The sequence below is a fragment of the Gopherus flavomarginatus genome, chromosome 18 (assembly GCF_025201925.1).
Source record: "Gopherus flavomarginatus isolate rGopFla2 chromosome 18, rGopFla2.mat.asm, whole genome shotgun sequence".
NCBI lineage: Eukaryota > Metazoa > Chordata > Testudines > Testudinidae > Gopherus > Gopherus flavomarginatus.
This window is the reverse complement of record NC_066634.1, coordinates 3,868,264-3,889,630: the sequence shown is the minus strand read 5'-3', so window position 1 is coordinate 3,889,630 and position 21,367 is coordinate 3,868,264. Positions and strand designations below refer to the sequence as shown.

Sequence of the window (21,367 nt, the reverse complement as noted above, 5' to 3'; positions counted from 1 at the left end):
TGCCCACGTCCCGTCCCCCCGCCCCACTCCAGCTGGCCGCAGCGGGGAGCCAAGGCCACCCCCCCCGGCACAGGGAGGGGGCGACTTCAAGGCCAACGTCACTAGGGCGCTCGGCCCACGCGGCCTGTCTGCCAGGGCAAACCCGGAGTCCGAGCAGCCAGCCCCTTCGCCTGCCACAGCCTCTGGGGACTCCTGGGTTCCCTCCCCGGCTCTGGGAGGGGAGTGGGGACTAGTGGTTAGAGCAAGGGGGGCTGGGAGCCAGGACTCCTGGGTTCCCTCCCTGGCTCTGGAAGGGGAGTGGGGGCTAGTGGTTAGAGCGGGGGTTGGCAGCCAGGACACTTGGGTTCTCTTCCTGGCTCTGGGAGGAGAGGGGGGTCTAGTGGTTAGAGCAGGAGGCTGGGAGCCAGGACTCCTGGGTTCTCTCCCAGCTCTGGGAGGGGAAGGGGCTGGGATGTAGGACTCCTGGGTTCTCTCCCGGCTTGGGGAGGGGAGGGGGCAGAGCCATTCACCCTCTCAACTCACGTCTCCTTTGCCAAGGGCAACCCGGGCTCCCCCCAGAAGCCGGGGGCTGGAGCCAGATGCGTTGCCAGGTGAGAAATCCCCGCATCCTGCTGGCCTGAAGAGTGGTGCCCCCAGACAAATCCCCCCCAAGGGCACGGGGGAGGGGAGCTGGCAGGACACCTGGGTCCTCTTCTGAGAATCATGCGTGGCAGCCCCCCCCCCCACAAAAAATAGAACCCAGGTGTCCTGGTAGCGGGCGGGGGGGCAGAGAAAGGACCAGGCCTCAGTGAGCCCCCTGCATCCCAAGGAGGACAGACCAGAGAACACGGGGTGACGTATCGTAGCATGTTGGGGTGCACAGTATGGGGGGGTATGGAGGGGGACCCCTCAAACAGGCCCAGGCTTGCTGCTCCCATAAGATTGATACTCCGTGCGGTACATCAGGGGCACTGCCAGGATCTGGGGCCTGGCTGCGGGGGGGCAGACAGTGGGGGGCCGGGCTGGGGGGCCCCGGCTGCTGGGGGTGCAGCGGGGGGACCCATAGGACTCCTGTGCCAGGCTCAGCGCCCCCTGGTGTGGAACAGCAGGGGCCAGCGTTGGCAGGCGGGGACGGTGGGTGGGGCTGGGCAAGAGGCCAGGGTTGCGTGGGAGGCTGGGGGGTCGGAGGAGGGGTACCGCATCCTTGCCCAGGGAGGGGTCCTTGAGGCCGTGCCCCCAGGCCTTTGGGTAACCCTCAAACTGCCAGTAGGTGAGGGCGTCTTTCCGGGCGTGGCCCTGCAGCTCCTGCCTGGGGGAGAGATGGTGTTGGGGGTGAAACCACTGATCCTTCTGCCCCCTAACTCTGTCAGCCCTGCCCACACACCCCCAACTCCTCCCTCTTGCAACGGGCCCCAGGCATCCTGCCTCCCAGCCCCCCTGCTCCAACCACTAGCCCCCACTCCCCTCCCACAGCCAGGGAGAGAACCCAGGAGTCCTGGCTCCCACCCCCCCTGCTCTAGCCACCAGCCCCCACTCCCCTCCCAGAGCCAGGGAGAGAACCCAGGAGTCCTGGCTCCCAGCCCCTGCTCTAACCACTAGCCCCCACTCCCCTCCCAGAGCCAGCGAGAGAACCCAGGTGTCCTGCCTCCCAGCCCCCCTCCCCCCCGCCAGCGGTGGGGTCTCTCACGGGCTGAAGGCACGGATGTCCCGGCTGGTGACGGAGACGTAGGGGTCCAGACGGCTCAGAACTGCCCCGTCGCGGACGTAGAAGACGGATCCAGCCAGGGGCCTGTTCTCGGTGCTGGCCACCATGGACTTGGGGGGTGCCGGGGAGATGGAAATTAGGGTTCACCCCATTCTGGGGACCCCAGCCCCTCCCCCCACTCCATCTACCATCTTCCTGGGAACCTGACCCCTCTCCCCACCCCATCAGCCAGCGCCACCCTCCCGGGGAACCCCAGCCCCTTCCCCCTCCCATCCAGGGAGCCCCCCCCAATTTCTGGGGTCCCTACCTTGGAGGCGCCGTCACTGTGGTGGGCAGCCAGGGCGAAGGGCTGGGGGCCGGCGTGGTGGTGGGGCTCGGGGGGCAGGTTGGGCCAGCCGCAGAACCGGTGCCGGGTCTCGCTGGGCTGGCCCCCCGGGGTCAGCGGGACCCGCCAGGCGCGGAGCTGCAGCTGGGGGGCAGAGCACCGGGTGGGGGGGCGGGGGTCAGTGCAGGTGGGAGGGAGACAGGCCCCCTCCATGTTCTAAGGAGCCCCCACCCCTGATCTATAACCTTCCTCTCCCTGCCCCCAACAGCGGGCGGGGGACCCTAGAGCAGATCCCAAAAGCCATCCTAGGGGGCAAGAGACAATGCGTGAGCTTCAAATGCCTCCATGGCATCACTGCTGGCCCCCCTACCCCCAGAAGCAGGCATTGAGCCATGGGACCCAGGCATCCTGGTTCCCAGCCCCCACACCCCACTCTAACCACTGCACCCCACTCCCCTCCCAGAGTCAGGAATGGAACCCAGGAGTCCTGGCTCTCCCCCCCCAACCACTAGACCCCACTCCCCTCCCAGATCCGGGGATGGAACCCAGAAGTCCTGGCCCCCAGCCCCCCCTGCTCTAACCACTAGACCCCACTCCCCTCCCAGAGCCGGGGATGGAACCCAGGAGTCCTGGCCCCCAGCCCCGTTCTAACCACTAGACCCCATTCCCTTCCCAGAGCTGGGGGTGAAACCCAGGAGTCCTGGCTCTCCCCCCCCCCGAAGCATTAGACCTCACTCCCCTCCCCTCCCAGAGCCGGGGATGGAACTCAGCAGTTCTGGCCCCCAGCCGCCCCCACTCTAACCACTAGACCTCCACTCCCCTCCCAGAGATGGGGATGGAACCCAGGCGTCTGGTCCCCAGCCCCCTGTGTGCCTTGTCCCGGAGATCCTTGTTGCAGTGGACTCTCCACAGCGGGGCGGGCAGGAGGTAGCTGGGCTGCCCCAGGACCCCTCCGTGGGTTTTCACGTCGTGGCAGAGGCCCGTGGTGGTCGCCAGGCGCCGGATCAGCTCTTCCTGTGGGGGCCGCTCCACGCCAGGGGGCAGGGGCTCATGGACTGTGGACTAGGGGGGAGACAGAGAGAGACCGTAACCCCCTGCCCCACAGAGCTGAGGAGGGAACCCAGGCATCCTGGCTGCCAGCCCCTTCCCCTCCAACCACTAGGCCCCACTCCCCTCCCAGAGCCTGGGTACTGTTTCTCCCAGCCCCAGCTCTAACCACCAGACTCCCCACTCCCCGAGCCAGGAGGGAACCCAGGCGTCCGGGACGCTGGTTGGCACTCACGCGGGCAGCAGGGGGCGGGAAGGGCTGTGGGGGCCGGTTCTCCAGCCCCACCCCACTGCTGGTGAGGGGCCAGTCCCGGCTGTGGTGCCATCGGGCCCCCTCGAGGCCCCAGCCCAGGTCGGTGCCCGCGGGCGCGGGCAGGACGGTGCCAGCCATGCCAGTCTCTGCCCTTGCCCCGCCCCCCCGCGGGGGGGGTGTTTGTGACTTGTTACCATGGAGCTAGAACCTAGCACATGTGACCTGGCATGGGGCCCAGGGAGCAGCTGGCAGCCCGGACGCCTGAGTTCTCTCCTGGCTCAGAGAGGGGCGTGGGGTAAAGTGAGGGGGGTGGGGCTTAGAGCTAGGACGCCTGGGTTCTCTCCCCAGCTTGGAGAGGGGTGTGTGTGTGTGACAAAGTGGAGGCTTTTCATAGTGTTGTGCATGAACATGGTGTGTGCCTCAGTTTCCCTGTGTGCCAGGTGTGCAATGGCGGGGTGGCGAGGGGGGGTCATTGCTGAAGGGGGCCAGGTGTGACCTCGCCCAGCATCTGGGACCCCGACGACAGCCTGGAGATGGGGGGACCCAGCAACTGGTGTCCAGGAGCCACCCACCCCCCACAGCTCTAGCAGCTGGCTCCAGTCATTGGGGGAACAAGGGGCTGAGGGGAGGGGCCAGGTGACCTGCTGGCTGGAGGGAGGACAAAGGGCTGGTGTGGGGAGGGGATACGGGGCCCGGCTGGAAGCGGGGGGCAGTGGGGAGGGGATACAGGGCCCGGCTGGAAGCAAGGGGCAGTGAGGAGGGGATATGGGGCCTGGCTGGAAATGAGGGGCAGTGAGGAGGGGATATGGGGCCTGGCTGGAAGAAGGGGGGCAGTGAGGAGGGGATACGGGGCCTGGCTGGAAGCGAGGGGCAATGAGGAGGGGATACGGGGCCCAGCTGGAAGCGAAGGGCAGTGGGGAGGGGATATGGGGTCTGGCTGGAAGCGGGGGGCAGTGAGGAGGGGATATGGGGTCTGGCTGGAAGCGAAGGGCAGTGGGGAGGGGATACGGGGCACGGCTGGAAGCGAAGGGCAGTGGGGAGGGGATACGGGGCCCGGCTGGAAGCGAGGGGCAGTGGGGAGGGGATATGGGGTCTGGCTGGAAGCGGGGGGCAGTGAGGAGGGGATACGGGGCCCGGCTGGAAGCGAAGGGCAGTGGGGAGGGGATACGGGGCCCGGCTGGAAGCGAGGGGCAGTGGGGCGGGGATATGCGGTCCGGCTGGAAGCGGGGGGCAGTGAGGAGGGGATACGGGGCCCGGCTGGAAGCAAAGGGCCGTGGGGAGGGGATACGGGGCCCGGCTGGAAGCGGGGGGCAGTGAGGAGGGGATACGGGGCCCGGCTGGAAGCAAAGGGCAGTGGGGAGGGGATACGGGGCCCGGCTGGAAGCGAGGGGCAGTGGGGAGGGGATATGGGGTCTGGTTGGAAGGGGGGGCCTAGGGGAGGGGATACGGGGCCCGGCTGGAAGCAGGGGGCAGTGGGGAGGGGATACGGGGCCTGGCTGGAAGGGGAGGCAGTGAGGAGGGGATACGGGGCCTGGCTGGAAGCGAGGGGCAGTGGGGAGGGGATACGGGGCCTGGCTGGAAGGGGGGGCCTAGGGGAGGGGATACGGGCCTGGTTGGAAGAGGGGGGCAGTGGGGAGGGGATACGGGGCCCGGCTGGAAGCGGGGGGCAGTGGGGAGGGGATACGGGGCCTGGCTGGAAGGGGAGGCCTGGGGGAGGGGATACGGGGCCTGGCTGGAAGGGGGGGCCTAGGGGAGGGGATAGGGGCCTGGTTGGAAGAGGGGGGCAGTGGGGAGGGGATATGGGGCCTGGCTGGAAGAGGGGGGCAGTGGGGAGGGGATACGGGGCCCGGCTGGAAGCGGGGGGCAGTGGGGAGGGGATATGGGGACTGGCTGGAAGAGGGGGGCAGTGGGGAGGGGATACAGGGCCTGGCTGGAAGCGGGGGGCAGTGGGGAGGGGATACAGGGCCCGGCTGGAAGCGGGGGGCAGTGGGGAGGGGATAGGGGCCTGGTTGGAAGAGGGGGGCAGTGGGGAGGGGATACGGGGCCTGGCTGGAAGCGGGGTGCAGTGGGGAGGGGATATGGGGCCTGGCTGGAAGGGGGAGCCTAGGGGAGGGGATAGGGGCCTGGTTGGAAGAGGGGGGCAGTGGGGAGGGGATACAGGGCCCGGCTGGAAGCGGGGGGCAATGGGGAGGGTATATGGGGCCTGGCTGGAAAAGGGGGGCAGTGGGGAGGGGATACAGGGCCCGGCTGGAAGAGAGGGGCAGTGGGGAAGGGATACAGGGCCTGGCTGGAAGGGGGGGCAGTGGGGAGGGGATACGGGACCTGGCTGGAAGAGGGGGGCAGTGGGGAAGGGATACAGGGCCTGGCTGGAAGGGGGGGCAGTGGGGAGGGGATACGGGGCCTGGCTGGAAGAGGGGGGCAGTGGGGAGGGGATACAGGGCCTGGCTGGAAGAGGGGGGCAGTGGGGAAGGGATACAGGGCCTGGCTGGAAGGGGAGGCAGTGGGGAGGGGATACGGGGCCTGGCTGGAAGAGGGGGGCAGTGGGGAGGGGATACAGGGCCTGGCTGGAAGAGGGGGGCAGTGGGGAGGGGATAGGGGCCTGGCTGGAAGAGGGGGGCAGTGGGGAGGGGATAGGGGCCTGGCTGGAAGAGGGGGGCAGTGAGGAGGGGATACGGGGCCTGGCTGGAAGAGGGGGGCAGTGGGGAAGGGATACAGGGCCTGGCTGGAAGGGGGGGCAGTGGGGAGGGGATACGGGGCCTGGCTGGAAGAGGGGGGCAGTGGGGAGGGGATACAGGGCCTGGCTGGAAGAGGGGGGCAGTGGGGAGGGGATAGGGGCCTGGCTGGAAGAGGGGGGCAGTGGGGAGGGGATACGGGGCCTGGCTGGAAGAGGGGGGCAGTGGGGAGGGGATACAGGGCCCGGCTGGAAGGGGGGGCCTAGGGGAGGGGATACGGGGCCTGGCTGGAAGAGGGGGGCAGTGGGGAGGGGATACAGGGCCTGGCTGGAAGGGGGGGCCTAGGGGAGGGGATTGGGGCCTGGCTGGAAGCGGGGGGCAGTGAGGAGGGGATACGGGGCCAGGCTGGAAGGGGGGGCAGTGGGGAGGGGATACGGGGCCCGGCTGGAAGCGGGGGGCAGTGAGGAGGGGATACGGGGCCCGGCTGGAAGCGGGGGGCAGTGGGGAGGGGATACGGGGCCCGGCTGGAAGCGGGGGGCAGTGGGGAGGGGATACGGGGCCCGGCTGGAAGCGGGGGGCAGTGGGGAGGGGATAGGGGCCTGCCTGGAAGGGGGGGGTAGTGGGGAGGGGATAGGGGCCCGGCTGGAAGCGGGGGGCAGTGGGGAGGGGATACGGGGCCCGGCTGGAAGCGGGGGGCAGTGGGGAGGGGATACGGGGCCCGGCTGGAAGCGGGGGGCAGTGAGGAGGGGATACGGGGCCCGGCTGGAAGAGAGGGGCAGTGGGGAGGGGATACGGGGCCCGGCTGGAAGCGGGGGGCAGTGGGGAGGGGATACGGGGCCCGGCTGGAAGGGGGGGCAGTGGGGAGGGGATACGGGGCCCGGCTGGAAGCGGGGGGCAGTGGGGAGGGGATACGGGGCCCGGCTGGAAGAGGGGGGCAGTGGGGAGGGGATACGGGGCCCGGCTGGAAGCGGGGGGCAGTGGGGAGGGGATCCGGGGCCCGGCTGGAAGAGAGGGGCAGTGGGGAGGGGATATGGGGCCTGGCTGGAAGCGGGGGGCAGTGGGGAGGGGATACGGGGCCCGGCTGGAAGTGGGGGGCAGTGGGGAGGGGATACAGGGCCTTGTCATAAACAGATAGCTAAGGGTGAACGTCTCTTTCACCTGAAGCACCTGACCAGAGGACCAATCAGGAAACAGGATTTTTTCAACTCTGGGTGGAGGGACGTTTGTGTCTGAGTCCTTTGTTCTGGGTCTTCTGCCTGCCTCTCTGGGCTATGAGGGGGTTTCTATTTCCTGCTTTCTAATCGTCTGTTTCCAGTTGTGAGTACAGAGATCATAAAACAATAGGGGTTATTGTTTTCTCTTTTGTATTTACATGTCTGTAGTTGCTGGAGTGCTTTGATTTGTATTCTTTTGGAATAAGGCTGCTTATTCAATATTCTTTTAAGCAATTGACCCTGTATTTGTCACCTTAATACAGAGAGACCATTTGTATGTATTTTTCTTTCTTTTTACATAAAGCTTTCTTTTAAGACCTGTTGGAGTTTTTCTTTAGTGGGGAACTCCAGGGAACTGGGTCTGTGCTCACCAGGGAATCGGTGGGAGGAAGAAGTCGGGGAAATCTGTGTGTGTTAGATTTCCTAGCCTGACTTTGCATTCCCTCTGGGTGAGGGGGGAAGAGAGATTAGCTCTCGGTACTTCTGTTTTCCAAGGCTGGAAACGGGGAGGGTGGAATCCCTCTGCTTAGATTCAGGGAGGTTGCTTCTGTGCATCTCTCCAGGAACACCTGGACGGGGGAAGGGAAAAGGTTTATTTCCCTTTGTTGTGAGACTCAAGGGATTTGGGTCTTGGGGTCCCCAGGGAAGGTTTTTGGGGGGACCAGAGTGCCCCAAAACACTCTAATTTTTTGGGTGGTGGCAGCTTTACCAGGTCCAAGCTGGTAACTAAGCTTGGAGGTTTTCATGCTAACACCCATATTTTGGACGCTAAGGTCCAAATCTGGGACTAGGTTTATGACAGGCCTGGCTGGAAGGGGGGGCCTAGGGGAGGGGATACGGGCCTGGCTGGAAGAGGGGGGCTGTGGGGAGGGAATACAGGGCCTGGCTGGAAGGGGGGGCCTAGGGGAGGGGATACGGGCCTGGTTGGAAGAGGGGGGCTGTGGGGAGGGAATACAGGGCCTGGCTGGAAGGGGGGGCCTAGGGGAGGGGATACGGGCCTGGTTGGAAGAGGGCGGCTGTGGGGAGGGGATATGGGGCCTGGCTGGAAGGGGGGGTCTGGGGGGGGGATACGGGCCTGGTTGGAAGAGGGGGGCTGTGGGGAGGGAATACAGGGCCTGGCTGGAAGGGGGGGGCCTAGGGGAGGGGATACGGGCCTGGTTGGAAGAGGGCGGCTGTGGGGAGGGGATATGGGGCCTGGCTGGAAGCGGGGGCCTAGGGGAGGGAATACGGGCCTGGTTGGAAGAGGGGGGCTGTGGGGAGGGGATACAGGGCGTGGCTGGAAGAGAGGGGCTGGGTAGGGCCAAGGAGAAGCCGGAGCCCGTGGGGCCGGGACACGAGATGGGGACTGGCCAGGCCAGGACCCTGAGAGCTGCTCGGGCTGGGGTGGGACGTACGATAACCCCACTTTGTACTGGCTGAGGGTCCCTGTGGGCTGGAGCCCAGGGGATGGGGGCGGCCCTGGGGGCCAGAGCCAGGGGACCCCCGAGAGGCCCAGGGCAGAGCCGGGTGTTGGGGGCTCAGAGCTGCAGCCCCCAGGGGACCCCCAAGGGGCCCGGGGCAGAGCCGGGCTCTGGGGACTCAGAGCTGCGGCCCCCACGGGACTCCCGAGGGGTCTGGGGCAGAGCTGTGGGCCCAGGGCCCCAGGGCCGGTCCCCCGAGATGGATTATGCCGGATGAAGGTAACACTGAACACGTCTCTGTTCGGTGATTGGGGACGGCCCAGCACAGAGCCCGGGTTTGGCTGGAGCGTTAGCCAGGAACCCGCCGCTCAGCGCGAATCCCACAGGCCGGGCAGCTCCCGAGGGGCCCGTGAGCCGGTGGAGCAAATCCCGAGACAAAAACGCTGCTCGAAAGCGACGAGAGTCCCAGGCCAGACAGCGGCTTTTCCGAGCAGCAGCCGTGTTAGTCTGGATCCGCAGAACCCCAGGATCCTTCTAGCACCTTCCAGACAAACACTTTTATTTGGGCGTCGGCTGTCGGGGGCTGCAGCCGATGAAGTGGGTTCTAGCCCCCGAAAGCCGATGCCCCAATAAATGTGTTTGTCTCTGAGGTGCCACAAGGATCCTGTTCTTGGAATCAGACGATCAGAGTTGGAAGGGACGTCAGGAGGTTCTAGCCCAACCCCCTGCTCAAAGCAGGACCAAGCCCCAGGCGATTTTTGCCCCAGATCCCTAAGTGGCCCCTCAAGGTTTGAACTAACAAGCCTGGGTTTAGCAGACCAATGCTCAAACCACTGAACTCGCCCTCCCGTCACGACCGTTTTCCTGCACGCAGGATGGAGCTCCGGTGACCCCCTCGCCTGCATTTCTCCTAGGGCGACCGGACAGCAAGTGTGAAAAATAGGGACGGGGTGAGGGGGTAATAGGAGCCTAGATAAGAAAAAGACCCCAAAATCAGGACTGTCCCTATAAACCTGGGACATCTGGTCAGGCTAATTTTCCCCTTGTTTCCTCTTCCCGTGTACCAAGTGGAATGACAGGGTCTGTGGGGGCCTGGTGTGCCCCGATGACTCTAGATGGGTTATGGGGAAAGGTGACTAGGTAATAACGTAGATGTACAGTGACCAGATGTCCTGATTGTATAGGGCCAGTCCAGATGTTCGGGTCTTTTTCTTATCTAGGCTCCTATTACCCCCCACCCCCGTCCCGATTTTTCACACTTGCCGTCAGGTCGCCCCATGCAGGTGTGACAGGATGAGTGGGCAGTGACCCAGCGAGCGAGTGCTGTCGGTTGTATGCTTGATGTTTGGGTGGGGAATAAAAGGTTGAGGCACCTGCCTGAGAATCATAATAAATGACCCCACATCTGGAGGAAGGAAAACCACCATCCTGCGACAGGACCCTTTGGCCGAAGAGTGGGCTGGGTGGTAACCCGGAAGGCACCCCGGAATCCACCCCCGGCCGCCCCGTGGCCGGGGCGTGAACCCAACAACCAGCCGGGATCGGTTATCGCTTCCACCGTGAGAACAGTGGGGGACCAAGTGGGGGATTGTCTTGTTTTCTGTGGTTTTCCAGTGGGTTGCATGCCGAGGGGGTGGGACTCAGTGTCCCCGGGTGTTACGGGTTAACGAGGGGAGGGGAGAGGGAGTTTGTGGGTACAGAGGGCCGGAGAGGGAACTCGGGACCCCGGCCGATGGCCTGGAGGATGGAGACCCCCAGTGACTGGTGCCCCGGAGACCCAGCTCAGGAGTCGCAGCCGATTCTGGCTGGGGGGAGGACAATGGGCTGCAGGGACAGGACCCCGGTGACCTGACCAGCTGGGTCCAGTCAGAGGGACCAGAGGACGGGAGGGGAGAGGAGCCCAGGCCTTCCTGTTTCCCTGGAGAGAAGACAATGGATGGGGGGGGCTTGGGGCCAGGGGTATCAGATGCCCAGCTGGGAAGCAGGGGGCTCAGGGCTGGAGAGGGGGAGCAGGCAGAGCCCACCTGGGTGCAGGGGGACTGGGACGTGCTGGGCTGAGGGGGGCCAGGCCTGAGGCTGGAAAGTTTATTGTGCTGGGTTCAACGCTCAATAACCCTCCTGTGTTACGCGGTGGAGAGTCGCTCCGGGCTAGAGAACAGGGCAGGGGGTGGAGGCCTGGGGGGTCCGGAGTGAGGGGACTCCCTGAGGGGCCCACAGCAGAGACAGACGTGCTAAGGCTCAGAGAGGTACAGCTCCAGGAGGTGAAGGGGCCTGACCCCGGGAGAGAGTGGCCCCCCGAGAAGGGCTGTTGCACTGAAGGGGGCACCCCCCACGGACCACATAGGGCCACCAGTGGGCACGACCTGTGAGTCCGTTCCAGAGCCTGACAAGGCAAACGAACCCCAGAGACTCGTCCGAGGACGGATCCCTATAAAGACAGACCCTAAAGCCTGAGGACTTCGGGGCTGGTTCTGCCACCAACTTCCAGGAGCATCGGCTGCGCCTCCACCAAGGTCCCGCTCCTTCCCCACGTCCAGGCCGCCTGGCCAGGGACTTGGTATGAGCGACTCCTCGGCTGGGAACTGTCACAACCCTGCAGAACTGGGGGATGTTAAGCGACCGCTGGCTCTGAGTCCCTCTGCAGCGTGTGGCCTTATCCCCCTGAATAAGAGCCCGCTGGGTTTTATTTTCTACGTATAACAACCGGCCCCCCGAGAAGGTGTTGCAGGGACGGGGATCCTCCCAGGGGCCATAAGAGCTGAGCAAACGTGGGGCCTGGGAGTCTGGGACACAGGGTGTAGCAGGCAGAGCAGGGGGCGCTGGGAGCCAGGACTCCTGGGTTCTCTCCCTGGCTCTGGGATGGGAGTGGGGTCTAGTGGTTAGAGCGGGGGGGCTGGGAGCCAGGACTCCTGGGTTCTCTCCCTGGCTCTGGGAGGGGAGGGGAGTCTAGGAGCCAGGGCTCCTGGGTTCTATTTGCAGCTCAGCTGGTGGTGGTTGAGTGTCTGGACTTGCTCCTTGCTGTGCCCCCGGTGCTGGCTGCCCCTCGCCCGGTGAGGTTGCTTGTCCGCTTTGGGGGTGTCATGGGGGGTCTTGGCTGTGAATCGTCTGGGTCCCATTCGGGGGGTGCCAGGGGCTGTTTCCACACTGGCTCAGCCCCACCGTTAACCAGTGGGACGCCCTGCTGCAGGAAAAGCCCCATCCAGAGTTGGGAGTGCAGCGGTGTGGGACTGTTTGGGGGCTAATTACTCTCCCACACACACCCCAGAGAAGTGTGTGTGTGTGGGGGGGAAGATAACAGGGCTGGATGGGTCCATGGGTCTGATTCTGCACCGGGGGTGGAGGCAGGTACCAGATCAGGGAGCCCTTGAATATCCCTGTCCCTGCCACAAGGTGGCACCAAATTCACAGGAATCCCCCCAGGATCCCCTCAACCTGGGGCAGGAGTGACCCCCCGGGGGGAGCAGAGAGGGGTCAATCAGGAGGTGTATCTCCCTCAGCTGGTGGGGACTGCAGGTCAGGAGTGAGGGGCACCAACAGGGCTTGGGGGAGCCCAGGGCTGGGCTAACAGGGGCTGCAGGTCAGGAGTGAGGGGCACTGGCAGGGCTGGGGGGAGCCCAGGGCTGGGCTATCAGGGGCTGCGGGTCAGGAGTGAGGGGCACTGGCAGGGCTGGGAGGTCAGGGCTGGGCTATCAGGGGCTGCGGGTCGGGAGTGAGGGGCACCAGCAGGGCTGGGCTATCGGGGCTGCAGGTCGGGGGTGAGGGGCACCAGCAGGGCTGAGGGGTCAGGGGCTGCAGGTTGGGGGTGAGGGGCACCGGCAGGGCTGGGGGGAGCTGGCCATGGGACCCATAGAAATCGCTGGGCTCCCACACTCCTGTGAGGTGGGTGCTCCACAATTGGATCCTGAAGGTCGTTCCCCCCCAGCAAACAGGCCGAGACCCCAATGAACGAGGCGGAGACTCTGGGTTTGTTTCCTTCGGGTCTTTTCCAGGCACAAGGAACCACAAGCCGGTCACATGCGGGGTGTGTGTGTGTGTGTGTGTGTGTGTGTGTCAGGGAATAAGTTAATTCGGGGGCGGGGGGGTCGGATCAGAACCGGGGGGAGGGGGGAGTAATAAATATGGGAAGAAACAGCGAACAGACACAAAAGGCAGAAACCCCCTGGAGGCCACAGTCCCCAGCCCCCGGGCTGACCCATGGCACCCCCAGCCCCCAGCCCCACTGATCAGCCTCTGAACCTGGTCCCCAGCCCCCGGGGTGACCCACGGCACCCCCAGCCCCCAGCCCCACTGATCAGCCTCTGAACCTGGTCCCCAGCCCCTGGGGTGACCCATGGCGCCCACAGCCTCTAGCCCCACAGTTCAACCTCCATGCCTGGCTCCCAGCCCCCAGGCTGACCCACGGCGCCCACAGCCTCCAGACCCACAGCTCAGCCTCCGAGCCTGGCCCCCAGCCCCAGGGCTGACCCACGGCGTCCGTGTGAGTGACATTGCCTGAGTCGCTCCAGTTCCCAAGCAGAGCCCAGTGGGGCGGGTGCCGGGGGCTCCAGTCCTCCCGCCCCCCAGCCCGGCTATGTCCGCCCAGCGCGGCTGAGCAGCGTGCAGACGCAGGCCGTGTCGATTCGGATCCAGCGCCAGCCCACCAGCTTGTTGGCGTCGGCGGTCAGGGCCCGCACGTACGACTGCTTGGCCTTGCACTCGGAGAGCCAGTGGCGCCGGTCCACGCCTCGGCACCCGCCTGTCGTCCCGCCCGCCGGGTTGCACTTGGTCTCGAAGAAATACTGCTTGAGCGGCCCGGTGAGCGTCTGCACCTCGGACAGCACCGTCACCGCCTTGCCCCGGATGTCCACGGCCGTGCGCTTGTCCGTCACCCAGAGGCTGACGCTGTCGCACACAGACATCTCGCCCCGGCGGGCCGCCTCCGCCCCCTCGGCCCGCCGCGCCCGCCGCGTCCCGTTCGCCGGCCCCGCCCGAACGCCCGGCTCCTCCAGCAGCAGCAGCAGGGGGGGCCCGGCTGGAGCGTGGCTGGCCAGGGCCACGCGGGGTGACGACAGCTCCCAGTCGCCCGGGGAGGGGGCCGGCGCTTCCCAGGGGACCCCGGTGTCCGGGCCGGCGGGGGAGGGGAGGCGGAGCGGGGCGGCGTGGAGGGCGCAAAGGAACGAGGTGACCATAGCCTGTAGCCGAATGAGCATCACAGCGGGGACCTGGGGGGAGAACGGGGGGGGGGCGAGGGTTAGAGCTGGCAGGTCCTGTCCCTCCCCCATTAACCTCCCCACAGCACTGGCCTCATCCACAGGTTGGGAGTGAGGGGCACCAGCAGGGCTTGGGAGGGGGCAGGGCTGGGCTGGCAGGGGGCTGCAGGTCGGGAGTGAGGGGCACTGGCAGGGCTGGGCTAGCAGGGGCTGCTGGTCGGGAGTGAGGGGCACCAGCAGGGTTAGGGGGGAGCCCAGGGCTGGGCTGGCAGGGGGCTGCGGGTTGGGAGTGAGGGGCACCGGCAGGGCTGCAGGGGGCAGGGCTGGGCTAGCAGGGGGCTGCGGGTCGGGAGTGAGGGGCACCCTGGGTGTTACCTGCAGTGTCAGCGTCTCCTGCAGCGTGGGGGGGCCAACTGCCTGCAGATCCAGCCCTGGGCTCGATTCATGACCCTCCTGCAGCCGAGGATCAGGTCGACGCCCCGTCCTGTACCCCCCAGGCACTGGGCGACTCCTACCAGGCGCAGGGTCCCTTCGGCGCGATCCCAGCCCAGACCCCCATGCTCCTAGGGGGCTCCCAGCCCCGCTGCTCCATGGCTCCGCAGTGGGAAGGCTCAGGGGAAGAACAGGGCTGGTGCCCCCTCCCTGGGGGTCTCGACGCTCATGCTGCAGGCCTCCGGCTGGGACAAGGCTGCGAGGTTTGAGTTACAGCAGCTAGGGACGGGGGAGTCGCTCAAAAGACCTGAGGGGAAAGAGAAATACATTGATTAATGTTAGCTGGGAAGAGAACCCAGGAGTCCTGGCCCCCTGGCCCTGCCTTCTCCAACCACTAGACACTACTTCCCCCCAGCATGCAGGTTTTAGGGGGGTTCTGAGTTCTAGAATGTGGGGAGCCTAGAAACACTATCCCCAGCCGTCGTGCTCTAGAAAAGGTGCCGACATGCTGGCCGGCCTAGAACTCGCCCCAGACACTTTGGTTGGCTCTAGAATGTGCCCCTGGTCAGACCCCTCGTTCTGCCCCACGGCACACATTGGGATCTAGATCGTGCCCAGCACTGAATGAACCCGCATTGCAGCCTGGGGAGACATGAATGGCGCCGAATTCCTCCAGTGCCGCATGGCACCAGGGTCTGGAGCAGCCAGCGACAGGGCAGTGTGATCTAGAACACAATCATGCCCACAGGTTCTAGAACCCATGGGATCTAGACCCTTGGTATTTACAAGCTGACGGCAGCGTCTGGAACTTGGATCTAGAACGTGGCAACCCCCCATCCTCCCCAACGTGACCCTCTAGAGCCAAGCACTGGCTATTTACACCCCCGGTTCTCGAGCACGGTGCTCCTGGGTTCTAGGTGCCACCAGCTCCCAGCCCATCTGTCTCTCCAGTGACAGCTGCAGATTCCAGAACCGGCAGCTGGGGAGGGAGGCAGGGATGGGATCCAGATGCAGGGATGTCTGGGGGGGGCCAGCCCTGGGGAGGGGGGCGGCTAATGTGCTCGCCTTTGAAACCGAAACCTGAAACCCAGCCCTTCCCCCACCTGTCCCTCCCCCATAGAGAGCCTCCCGAATCCCTGCAGTGAACCCCCCGTTCTCATCACCCTGGGGGGCGGCGGGCTGGGATTGAGTGGTCAGAGCAGGGGGGCTGGGAGCTTGGACGCCTGGGTTCTCTCTCTGGTTCTGGGAGGGGAGTAGGGTCTAGTGGTTAGAGTGGGGGGGGCCAGGACACCTGGGTTCCCCTCCCAGCTCTGCGAGGGGGGTGGGGGCTGGTGATTAAAGCGGGCGGGGGCGGGGGCTGGGAGCCCGGACGCCTGGGTTCTCTCCCTGGCTCTGGGAGGGGGGTGGGGCTAACAGAGTATAACCAGTTTGTAGAGATATTAGATTCTGACCCCGAGGCTATTTGCATAAAATGTTACCCACAATCCCCGGTGACGTGACCTCCTGTGCAGGAACCAGCCCCCGCTGCTGAGCAGGTATGTACAGCTCAGCCAGACGTGCGCCAACCTGCCAGTGCCGGGAGCAGCCAGCGCGGCGGTGCCCCTCACTCCCGACCCGCAGCCCCCGCTTGCCAGGCCCTGGGCTCCCCCCAACCCTGCCAGTGCCGGGAGCAGCCAGCACGGCGGTGCCCCTCACTCCTGACCCGCAGCCCCCGCTTGCCAGGCCCTGGGCTCCCCCCCAACCCTGTCGGTGCCCTTCACTCCCGACCTGCAGCCCCCTGCTAGCCCAACCCTGCCGGTGCCCCTCACTCCCAACCCGTAGCCCCTGTTCGCCTGGCCCTGGGCTCCCCCCAACCCTGCCGGTGCCCCTCACTCCTGACCTGCAGCCCCTTCCAGCCCAGCTCTGGGCTCCCCCCAACCCTGCTGGTGCCCCTCACTCCTGACCCGCAGCCCTCGCTCGCCTGGCCCTGGTCTCCCCCCAACCCTGTTGGTGCCCCTCACTCCAGACCTGCAGCCCCCTGCTAGCCCAGCCCTGCCGGTGCCCCTCACTCCCGACCCGCAGCCCCCACTTGCCTGGCCCTGGGCTCCCCCCAACCCTGCCGGTGCCCCTCACTCCCGACCCGCAGCCCTCGCTCGCCTGGCCCTGGGCTCCCCCCAACCCTGTTGGTGCCCCTCACTCCAGACCTGCAGCCCCCTGCTAGCTCAGCTCTGCCGGTGCCCCTCACTCCCGACCCACAGCCCCCGCTCGCCTGGCCCTGGGCTCCCCCCAACCCTGCCGGTGCCCCTCAGTCCCGACCTGCAACCCCCTGCTAGCCCAGCCCTGCCAGTGCCCCTCGCTCCTGACCTGCAGCCCCCGCTCGCCCAGCCTTGGGCTCCCCGCAACCCTGTTGGTGCCCCTCACTCCTGACCAGCAGCCCCCTAATAGCCCAGCCCTGCAAGTGCCCCTCACTCCCCCTGTGGTGCCCCTCACTCCTGACCTGCAACCCCCGCTCGCCCGGCCCTGGGCTCCCCACAACCCTGCCGGTGCCCCTCACTCCCGACCTGCAACCCCCTGCTAGCCCAGCCCTGCCAATGCCCCTCACTCCCGACCCGCAGCCCCTACTAGCCCAGCCCTGCCCCTCACCCCAACCCTGTCGGTGCCCCTCATTCCCGACCTGCAGCCCCCGTTCGCCCAGCCCTGGGCTCCCCCCAACCCTGTCGGTGCCCCTCACTCCTGACCTGCAGCCCCCTGCTAGCCTAGCCCTGCTGGTGCCCGTCACTCCCGACCTGCAGCCCCTACTAGCCCAGCCCTGCCCCCCACCCCAGCCCTGCCGGTGCCCCTCACTCCAGACCCGCTGTTCTAACAGCAAAGGCCTATCCAGGGGCAGGTTGGGGTCTCTCTGAGCTGCTTTGGGTCCTAGGGGTTGGAGGACCAAGTAAATCTGGACCTGTGATCTGTGTCCCCCCAGTCTGTGTCCCCCCTTCTCCTGTCACTGGAGCACCCCAGAGCTTCCATCCTGCCCAGGGAACATGGATGTTCCCATCCCTGGCTCAGGGAGAGGAGTGGGGTCTAGTGGTTAGAGCAGGGCAGGGGGGGGAGAGTTGGACTCCTCCTAATCCAGTAGCCCCCACTCCCCTCCCAGAGCTGGGGAGAGAACCCAGGAGTCCTGGCTCCCAGCCCTCCCTGCTCTAACCACTAGACCACACTCCTCTCCCACAGCTGGGGAGAGAACCCAGGAGTCCTGGCTCCCAGCCCTCCTGCTTTCACCACTAGACCCCACTCCTCTCCCACAGCTGGGGAGAGAACCCAGGAGTCCTGGCTCCCAGCCCTCCCTGCTCTAACCCACCAGCCCCCACTCCCCTCCCAGAGCCAGGGAGAGAACCCAGGAGTCCTGGCTCCCAGCCCCCCCTGCTCTGACCCATCAGCCCCCACTCCCCTCCCACAGCTGGGGAGAGGACCCAGGCATCCGGCACCCGCCCTCCCAGAGGGAGGCAGTGGCAGGCTGTGCCGGTGGCTGGGAGTGGGCAGCACGGCCCGTCTGTGCCCCGGCTCTTGGCTAATGGAATCCAGACCCCGCAGCATCTAGGTGGATGGGGGCGGGGGGGGGAGTCCCCTGCCCTGGGAGCTCCCTGCCCCCACCCCCTCCTTGTTCACAAGCAACCCCCCTCCACGGGGCATCCCCCAGCCCCCACCTCTGCAAAGTGCACCTCTGCTGGTGCCCCTCACTCCCGACCCGCAGTCCCTGCGCCCCCCCCAGCCCTGCTGGTGCCCCTTACTCCCGACCCCCTGCCTCCCCCAGCCCCACCGGTGCCCCTCACTCCCGACTCGCAGCCCCCCACTATTCCACCCACCTGACGCTGCAGGGCCCCTGTGCCGACGGACGAGGTCCCCGCGCCGTCGATCCTTCCCCCACGCGCCTTCGGGTTTCAACATGAGAAGTTAATCAGCCGTCGCAGCGCGCGGGGATGGAATTCGTGTTTCCGGGCTGCCAGGGAATGGCAGGCCCGGGGGGCTGGAGGGAGCGTGTGTGCGGGGGGGGGACACCGCCCCCTTCCATCGCTGAGCTATTGGGGCCCAGTGGGGTGGGGTGGGGACCGCCAACAGGGAGGGTGAGGGGCCGGGTGGGGAGCCGGGGGAAGGGGGGGCTGGAGCCAGGTAGACAGGCAGCCTGCAGCCAGAGACGGGGAGGGTGGAAATCTGCAGTGGGGGGGGAGGCAGGCCCCTCACCTGATCCAGGTCTGGCTTCAATTACAGGCAGGCACCCCGCCCAGCCATCTAGACACGTGTGTGTGTGTGTGTGTGTGGTGGTTGGGGGGTAACCTGCTCCATTGTGTGTGAGCCCAGCCCTGGCCGGGGGGGCTGTCTTTAGGGGGCAGATCCCAATACCAGTCCCAATCCAGAGTCTCTCTCTCTCTCTCACACACACACACACACACCCATCTGCCACAAGGGCATGGCTGGGTTCTGATCTCAGCTCCCCCGGGGTCAATCCGGAGTGAGTCCTGTTCACAGTGGGGTCAGAACCAGGTTCTGATCTCAGCTCCCCCGGGGTCAATCTGGAGTCAGTCCTGTTCACAGTGGGGTCAGAGCTGGGTTCTGATCTCAGCTCCCCTGGGGTCAATCCGGAGTCACTCCTGGTCACGGTGGAGTCAGAACCAGGTCCTGATCTCAACTCCCCCGGGATCAATCTGGAGTCACTCCTGGTCACAGTGGGGTCAGAGCCGGGTTCTGATGTCAACTCCCCGGGGGTCAATCCAGAGTCACTCCTGTTCACAGAGCGGTCAGAGCCGGGTTCTGATCTCAGCTCCCCCGGGGTCAATCCGGAGTCACTCCTGTTCACAGAGGGGTCAGAGCCGGGTTCTGATCTCAGCTCCCCCGGGGTCAATCCGGAGTCACTCCTGTTCACAGAGGGGTCAGAGCCAGGTTCTGATCTCAGCGCCCCCGGGGTCAATCCGGAGTCAGTCCTGTTCACAGTGGGGTCAGAGCCGGGTTCTGATCTCAGCTCCCCTGGGGTCAATCTGGAGTCACTCCTGTTCACAGTGGGGTCAGAGCCAGGTTCTGATCTCAGCTCCCCCGGGTTCAATCTGGAGTCAGTCCTGTTCACAGTGGGGTCAGAGCCAGGTTCTGATCTCAGATCCACCTGGGGTCAATCCGGAGTCGCTCCTGTTCACGGTGAAGTCAGAGCCGGTTCTGATCTCAGCTCCCCCGGGTCAGTCCAGAGCCACCCCAGACTGCACTGGGAGCGAGGGTGGGCTCTTATCTCAGCCCCCCGCTGCCCGGGTGTGACCCACCTCCCACTCCCAAGCCCAGACTCCCTCCGCGCGACACTGGAGCCAGTTACACTCAGGTCCCTGGTGCGGCTGATCTGCGACCCACAGCCCGGCAGGCCCAGCCAGCGGCAGGTGGGTGCAGAGGGGGGGAGGGGGCGGTACAAAGACTCGGGATTAGCTCAGGTTGCAAAAATGCAGGAAGGAAACTGGCTTATCCCCTCCCCCCGCAGCAGCCAGGCTCCCCCCTGCTCTGGGGCCAGGTGGGAGCCAGCGCCCCCTGGAGGGGACAAGCCCCTTGCCCCATTCTCCGCCCCCCTCCCCCAGCCAGCCCTCAACAAAGCAGCCACCTGCTTTCAGCCCTAGCCACCTGCCTGGAGGCCTTGCCCTGCCCGGCTCCTGCTTTTCACCTCCCTTTTCTGCTCTGAACACCGGCTGGTCGCGGAGTCGATGACTCGAGGGCGGCCGGAGACTCGCAGCAGACTATGCAGCGCTGAGCCGGGCTGAAGCTAGGGAAAAGACCTGGATCGTCAGCAGTTCAAAAAAGCCAAGCTAGGAAACTCGGTGCAAGCAAAAAGTTGGTTCAAAGACCCTCAGAGCGCCCGGCAACCGGGAACTGCAGGCTGGACCTTTGCAATTAGTCACCGAGGCTGCGGTACCAGCATCTGTCGTCAAAAAAAGCCCTGGGACCTTCCACGCCAAAAGACCGTCCAAGTCCTCGCAAAGCCGGAGAGGTTGCGAATGAACGGTCCCGCGTCACAGTGACGACTTGCCTTCCGCGAGCGGTGTGTTCATCTCTCCCTCCCGCCGCCGTTTGAAAAACCTAGGAAATCACCAGCCCAAAAACTTCGTTAAAAAACAAAAAAAGAAAAAACACTTGCAAAACGCTCGGCAGCCTGAGAGTCGGAGATTGCAAATTAACTCCCCGTCTGTTTTCTATGCTCTGCCGGCGTTTGGCTGGCTGGTCCCTGTTGGCTGTCAGTTTTACTTCAAACCTAGGCACCCAGCGTATGGTTTAAAAGACTGTTGGCGCACAAGTAAAGGAGATTCGTGGGGGCTGGATGGTTTCTATTAGGTTTTTTCCCCATCCGCTTTTCATTTAAAAAAAAAACAACAAAAACCTAGGAAATCCCGAGGCCAAAACATCGTGAAAGGAACCTCAGAGCTGCAAAGTGAAGGCAGGAAAACGGCAGATTAACTTGCTGCAAAGCGACAAGATGCTGGGAAATGCCACTGTGGAGGGAGCAGATTATTTCCCAGTCTCTTTGGCATGGTCTGGACTGGCTGGGGGAGACTGGGCCGGTGGGAGCAGGGGCTGCAGGTCAGGAGTGAGGGGCACCGGCGGAGCTGGAGGAGGGGGGCAGGGCTTGGCTAGCAGGAGGTTGGGGGCCGGGAGTGAGGGGCACCGGTGGGGCTGAGCTAGCAGGGGACTGCGGGTCGGGAGTGAGGGGCACCAGTGGGGCTGAGCTAGCAGGGGGCTGCGGGTCGGGAGTGAGGGGCACCGGCAGGGCTGGGCTAGCAGGGGGCTGCGGGTCGGGAGTGAGGGGCACCAGTGGGGCTGAGCTAGCAGGGGGCTGCGGGTCGGGAGTGAGGGACACCGGTGGGGCTAAGCTAGCAGGGGGCTGCGGGTCGGGAGTGAGGGGCACCGGCAGGGCTGAGCTAGCAGGGGGCTGTGGGTCGGGAGTGAGGGGCACTGGCAGGGTTCAGGGGTGGGGAGCACAGGGCAGGGGCTGCGGGTCGGGAGTGAGGGGCACTAGCTAAGGACCCAGACCCTCCTAGGGAGTCCAGGGAGGCAGTTTCCATGGTGCTCCAGGGAGCCCCTCCAGTTACCATGACGAACGAGGTCGGTTTACTTCCCCATCCAGGGAGGAAACAGCCCCTGGGATGGGAGTTTCCTCCCTGCAG

General features: G+C 65.6%; 2 protein-coding genes across 2 annotated transcripts; both read right to left on the bottom strand.

Annotated features, from left to right (window-relative positions):
• Positions 1 to 9: 9 nt before the first annotated feature.
• LOC127036894 (uncharacterized) lies at positions 10 to 3,461 on the bottom strand. Its single transcript, XM_050928165.1, has 6 exons — positions 3,292 to 3,461; positions 2,852 to 3,071; positions 2,241 to 2,314; positions 1,992 to 2,153; positions 1,667 to 1,794; positions 10 to 1,288 (listed from the first exon to the last, which is right to left on the bottom strand). The coding sequence occupies exons 1-6, from the start codon at positions 3,445 to 3,447 to the stop codon at positions 889 to 891; spliced, it is 1,140 nt and encodes a 379-aa protein (XP_050784122.1). The 5' UTR covers positions 3,448 to 3,461; the 3' UTR covers positions 10 to 888.
• A 9,492-nt stretch (positions 3,462 to 12,953) lies between these two features.
• Positions 12,954 to 18,118, bottom strand: NTF4 (neurotrophin 4). The gene is made up of 3 exons (XM_050927749.1): positions 18,047 to 18,118; positions 14,160 to 14,523; positions 12,954 to 13,796 (listed from the first exon to the last, which is right to left on the bottom strand). Exon 3 carries the CDS (start codon positions 13,782 to 13,784, stop codon positions 13,164 to 13,166), a length of 621 nt encoding a protein of 206 aa, XP_050783706.1. The 5' UTR covers positions 13,785 to 13,796; positions 14,160 to 14,523; positions 18,047 to 18,118; the 3' UTR covers positions 12,954 to 13,163.
• Between the last annotated feature and the right edge of the window lie 3,249 nt (positions 18,119 to 21,367).